At 44.6% G+C, this 6,128-nt stretch overlaps 1 protein-coding gene across 8 annotated transcripts in view; it reads left to right on the plus strand.

Moving 5' to 3' along the window:
* The window catches only part of pde4ca (phosphodiesterase 4C, cAMP-specific a), a 64,873-nt gene extending 59,002 nt beyond the window's left edge, over nt 1–5,871 (plus strand). For 7 of the 8 annotated variants that reach the window (XM_031809946.1, XM_031809948.1, XM_031809949.1 and 4 more), the window contains 6 exons: nt 125–223; nt 385–549; nt 695–794; nt 977–1,254; nt 1,948–2,130; nt 2,271–5,597. In XM_031809946.1, coding sequence (XP_031665806.1) covers nt 125–223; nt 385–549; nt 695–794; nt 977–1,254; nt 1,948–2,130; nt 2,271–2,798 — 1,353 coding nt within the window. In that variant the 3' untranslated portion in view covers nt 2,799–5,597. Of the gene's footprint in view, nt 1–124; nt 224–384; nt 550–694; nt 795–976; nt 1,255–1,947; nt 2,131–2,270 lie in introns of all 8 variants that reach the window. The other variant, XM_031809947.1, reaches the window with a different exon arrangement.
* Nucleotides 5,872–6,128: the final 257 nt, after the last annotated feature.

A 6,128-nucleotide genomic window follows, 5' to 3' on the forward strand; every position in this document is an offset into this window, starting at 1 on the left:
CTCCTTTTTAAGGTTCTGTTCTGTCACAAGTTGTCACTTATGACAGGAGCTAGTAGCCCCCAGCACATTTTGGGGGTAAAGGATCTGTTGTTCTTTCTAACTGAAATGTTTTTCCATGTGGCAGGAGTTGGAAGAGATAAACCAATGGGGTGTGGATATTTTCAAGATATCTGAATATTCTGCGAATCGTCCACTGACGGTGGCGATGTATTCCATTTTCCAGGTATGTCATCCATCTGCGTCCACAAAGATACTGTTTGGGAAACTTAGATGATGTCACTGTTGTCTTGAAGGATAGAAAGTGTGTTTCATGTGATTCAAATGACATTTCTCTACATAGAATGATCTCTAATTAAGTAGTCTCTCTTAATGTTTCCTCTATAGGAGCGAGAGCTGCGGAAGTCCTTCAAGATCCCTGCAGACACCTTCATCACCTTCATGATGACCCTGGAGGACCACTACCACCACGACGTGGCCTACCACAACAACATCCATGCTGCAGACGTGGTCCAGTCCACCCACGTCCTTCTCTCCACCCCCGCCCTGGAGGTACGTTAATACAATACAACTTTTTAGCTAGAAACTAACAATACGGTATTTTTAATACCGTATTGTTGTTACATCTATGTATGAGTCCCACACACATACGGTATTTACCTGCATTAACATCCCTGTGTTTCTACCATCTCTGCAGGCTGTGTTCACTGACTTGGAGATCTTGGCTGCTTTGTTTGCCAGTGCTATACATGATGTGGACCATCCGGGGGTGTCCAATCAGTTCCTCATTAACACCAGTGAGTTCACATGGGGCACTAGGATGTAGATGTTTCAAATCTTGGAATCCTTTGTGTGTCCACATTAAAATCAATTCACGGGCCACATCTGGCCCGCACGCCACCAGTTTGACCACTGTGCGTATATATATCTGTCTTTGTCTGTCCAACACTGTTCCATTCTCTCCTGTGTGTCCGTTCAGACTCAGAGCTGGCCCTGATGTATAATGACGTGTCAGTCCTGGAGAACCACCACCTGGCTGTGGGCTTCAAGCTGCTGCAGGAGAACAACTGTGACATCTTCCAGAACCTCAGCAAGAAACAGAGACAGTCCCTACGCAAGATGGTCATAGACATGGTGTTAGCCACAGACATGTCCAAACACATGAACCTGCTGGCGGACCTGAAGACCATGGTGGAGACCAAGAAAGTGACCAGCTCTGGAGTGCTGCTGCTGGACAACTATGGAGATCGCATCCAGGTTAGACTCAGAAAGAATCCCATTCATTCTCTTAGCAAGGATTCGTATTCAGCATAACTGACCAGAATAATATGGCCATTTTGGCTGACACTTTCATCCCAAGCCTCTTACAATTAACCCATTCATTCAGTGTATTTGGCATATTCAGGAATTGAACCCTAAAACATTTACCTAAACTGACAGCACCATGCTCCTACCAACTGAACCATTGGGAAAATATTACTGTCATATTACCGCACCTGCTGTCTCGACCTCTGAATGCTCGGACATGAGAAGCCAACAGACATTTACTCCCGAGGTGCTGATTTGTTGCACCCTCACTGTGATTGCTATTTGACCCTTATGGTCATCTATGAACTTTTGAACATCTTGAAGAACGATTTGGCCTTAATGGCCATGTACTCTCAAAATCTCCACCCAGCACATCCAGAAATGGAATGGGCTACCCCTCGGATCCTGGTTCCTCTCTAGGTTCCTGTCTTTCTAGGGAGTTTTTCCTAGCCACCGTGCTTCTACATCTGCATTGCTTGCTCTTTGAGTTTTTTGGGGGGCTGTGTTGCTGTATAAGCACTTTGTGACAACTGGTGACGTAAAAAGGGCTTTACAAAATAGATTGGATTGATTGACTGGTATGATTCTACGGCCGTTTCATTCCTCAATGCTCAATAAGAAGTGGGTTTTGGGTTTCTCCAGGTCCTCCAGAACATGGTTCACTGTGCTGACCTCAGTAACCCCACCAAGCCCCTGGAGCTGTACCGCCAGTGGACCGACCGCATCATGGTGGAGTTCTTCACCCAGGGGGACAGGGAGAGGGACAAGGGCATGGAGATCAGCCCTATGTGTGACAAACACAACGCCTCCATCGAGAAGAACCAGGTGCGGTTACGACACACACAAGCACAGAGACACAGATACACACTATGTACACATGCATAGAGACATACGCTGTCTGTTTCGGGATAAAGGTCTGCCTCTCTGGCAAATATGTCAATGAATATATTCCTCTTCCCCTCCAGGTGGGCTTCATAGACTACATCGTTCACCCTCTGTGGGAGACGTGGGCTGACCTGGTCCATCCCGACGCCCAGGAGATCCTAGACACGCTAGAGGACAACCGCGAGTGGTACCAGAGCATGATCCCCCACAGCCCCTCGCCTACGCCCGAGGCCCAGGACAAGGTGGGCCTGCCTGGGGGAGCCATGGGGTCCGGAGGGGGTGGATCTTCCATCGCAGACAAATTCCAGTTTGAGCTGACCCTAGAGGAGGAAGGCGAGTCCGACACAGAGAGCCCCCCAGAAGAGGAGGAGGGGTTCAGTAGCACTGGGACGGAGCATTCTAGAACTGACCCGGACAGCAGACTCCATTCCGTGTCTGCCACTGCTCACCCACACTATCAGGGGCTTTCCAAAATGACCACCTCAGTCCTCAATCTCGGTGGCACGACTTTGTCCACCGACTCTGACCCAGACAAGGAGGCAGCCGAAGACAAAGAACATGACCAAGAAGGTAACGCCGGTGTGAGACGCTTCAGGCTAGGTACATAACACCAGTGCAATGTTCTTTTTTGTTCGTTTTTTTTGTTGATTTTCTGTGCCTCCCCCTGAACCCTTTACCCCCCCCCCCCCATCTTTGGCTTCCTTGGACTGAATGCAGGACAAAGCTGAGGTAGAGAACGTAAAGGGGGTGCGTTCAGGAAGTCTGCACTTACACAGCAGTCACCTTGCACTGGAGAGAGGAGAGCCCCACGGTTCCTATTTGTTAGGTTGCAGAGGACAGGAAACCGTGCTTTTGAGCTGGTCTTTTGTGTTTTACCGATATGTTTCGGAGTTGAACATGCGTCACCGTGTTTGGCTTACGTTTTTCAAGAGACGCTGAGGTAACCAACCTTCCTGTTTTGACAGCCAGGTCTACAACGAAGGAGCGAGGAATTTTGCGGGGACACGTCTTCCTTTTGACTACTTATGACTGCTTGAAACAATTGACGGCGCGTTGAACTTAGTAACAACAAACGCCATAATGTCTTTTGAGACTTTATGCCACACAGCGCAATAAACAGGAATTTGGCCAATGGCAATGTTTGCCTGCCTTCACAACTGTTGATGATTTGATATTTTATTCAAGGCCTTTCAAAAGAGTGCAGGAAGTGGTTTTTACTGGTCAACTGCAGACCTTACCAGATATGTACCACAAAAGGACAAAGTACAGAGCAGGCCTTCAGAATGGTTTGAGGAAGAGATTGTTTCAAATGCAGCAACAACACTTTTTGGGTACCACTGTTGCAACTGCTACTAGGTGCCTCGCATGGGGTCTTGTGCTAAGATTGACTGAAGCAGCAGCACTACAGCAGCATTACAAACTCTAAAACAATTGGTTTAGGGTCCGTTCTTCCTCACACAGTCCTAACCCGACCCGTTACGTGTACACCTACAAAAACGAACCCTGAGCCAGTCGTTGTCGGGGCATAAAAGTAAGACAAAGCTATGCTGTTTGCACCTGGCGCCTCCCAGTGTTGAAATTCGGGAATTGAAGTCAGCCCGTGTAATACAATTCAAGGCATTGAAAATGCCCATGCCTACTGTAAATTGACTATAGGTATGTTAATTGGATTGGGTTTAGTTATGGTTTTATTGTACCCAAAGCACTTTGGGTTAAGACTTCAGTTAAGACTTCAAACCCTTTTCTGTATGATTTTATTTATTGAACGTCACTCAAAGTGTAAACACACGGCTCTATGCTGTAATTGTGTGTGTATCTTTAACCTCTTTACGTCACCCATTTTCATCAGTCTGCCTCCACTTTTAGCACTTTTACAATTGAACTCACAGCCAATGTCCTGCTTGAAAGGGCTTGTGCCAATCCATGAACACATTGGAGGACGGTGTGACCAGCACTTACATAGCCTGGCACATTAGGAGAACTGGTTGTTTTTGGGGGGGAACCTGGACTAAGATAAGAACTGTTTGACAGTAGGTCTGTGGACAATGCCCTTTCAAGTCCATTATTGTTGTTACAACACAGTAGGTCTCACGTTTCCCACAGGTAACATCACCACTGGTCACATTTTCCACCAGTTGAATTACCAAATAAGATACATTGGTAGCATGTACTATGTCATCTGGGTTTGTGAAGAAAAGGTTGTAATATTTGCCAAACTATTTCAGAGATGTGTGAAAGATGTGCCACTCAAGCGCAATTCTGTCATGGGCCAGTTCTCTGTGCCAGAATGTTTCCCCCCCTTTCCCTTTGTCATTGGTCAATATTCTGCTCTTCACAGGGACAAAGCCAATGACAGTACAAGTGCCAGGCAAGCATGACACAATTCGTACTGTAGTTTCCATTTTGCCCCTGGCTAGTTTCCATCAATGACTGACTGACAGCATTGTTGATCACGTCTCCCTCCCTATGCACTCATTCTGTCCAAATTGGTTTTCGGTTTCAGAAGAATTAATCCCCCGATAACTGTACTTGTCTTAAAGTAAGTGGTATGTTTGAATGGTTGGACGTTTTGATGAATTGAATTTGTAAAGAAACCAAAGCACTCTGTATGGTACTTTCACCAGTCTCTGCACTTCCAGCACAGTTGAGTGTAATGTAACTTGACTCATCCACGTTAGTTTTCTGTCTGTATTCTGGTATTATACGGCCTGATTATTACAATTGATTCACAGCACAGGCTGGACCACTGCAGCTGAAATAGGGGACTTGTTAGGTTATGGAATTTAACCTTTTTGTAACTAACCACAATATATTTTGATAAATATACTTTTTTTTTTTGCTGCAAGATTCATAGGGAGAGTTTTCAAGTAACTAAGATAAACTCATCTGTGGACGAAACACAAACATTGAACCGTCATCGTGGAGTAAATTTATGTCGTGTTTTTACGAAAGATCTAGAAATGACACTTTCTGGAGCCTTATATTTGCATATGTTTTCTTTCAGCCTAGATTTGATATAAGGTGGAGAGAATCCAGTGTCATGCATAACGTAGCTAAGGAGCACAAACAGTCAAGAACTCAAGCAAGCCTTTCTGCCTTCCTCAGCTGTCATGCAACAAAAAGTTCACCAGCCCTCGCAATGACTGTCTAACATTTATTGTTTTGTATATTTCATTTATTGTTTTGTATACTTTCCTCACAATGCTTTGTGTACAGTTTATTTATTATTTCTATATATATGTCCGAAATGAAGAACTATAGACTTTGTCGGAGGCGGAGTATTTATTTGTAGCTACCTTCCGAGCTTTGGGAGAGAAAAAAAAAATGGGACAGATTTCAACTACAGAACTCAACCAAATGTTTTAGTTTTCCTATGTCTGCCATTAAAGAAAGCAAAAACACTGAAACTTTCAGGATTTTCTGGATAACATCAGTAGAGTAGGAGATCCTAGTTTCAGACACGCCGTTCCTATGTTTCTCTCCTGAACAGGTCTCAGTTTCCCAAAAGCATCTCAAGGCTAAATTGAAATTAGCGTTATGATGCTTTTGGGAAACTTGGCCCAAGAACACCTGTCTGCAGTCTCGACAATCCAAACACAACTGTTTACTACGGGTTTCTAAGTGCTTACTGTTACTGTACGCCTGTCCACCTTTTCAATAAAGGAGTCTTCATGCTTTTGACATCATGGATGCTTATTGGAAATAATGTTCACCATGGAATGCTACAATGATACACACGTTTTTTTCCCCAATGACAAGAAATTCAGATGACATTACGGTTATCTAAGTGTATTTCAATAGGAGCTTGTTTAAACAATCATTCTAAATAAAAACATGTTTATGTTGACTACAGTCATACTAGCAAGGGATAGATGGAAAAATAATTGAATCAGGAGCTATCAGTGGTGGGATGGGTTGGGTCCAGTGATGGACAGTTG

The sequence above is a fragment of the Oncorhynchus kisutch genome, linkage group LG30 (genome assembly GCF_002021735.2).
Source record: "Oncorhynchus kisutch isolate 150728-3 linkage group LG30, Okis_V2, whole genome shotgun sequence".
NCBI lineage: Eukaryota > Metazoa > Chordata > Actinopteri > Salmoniformes > Salmonidae > Oncorhynchus > Oncorhynchus kisutch.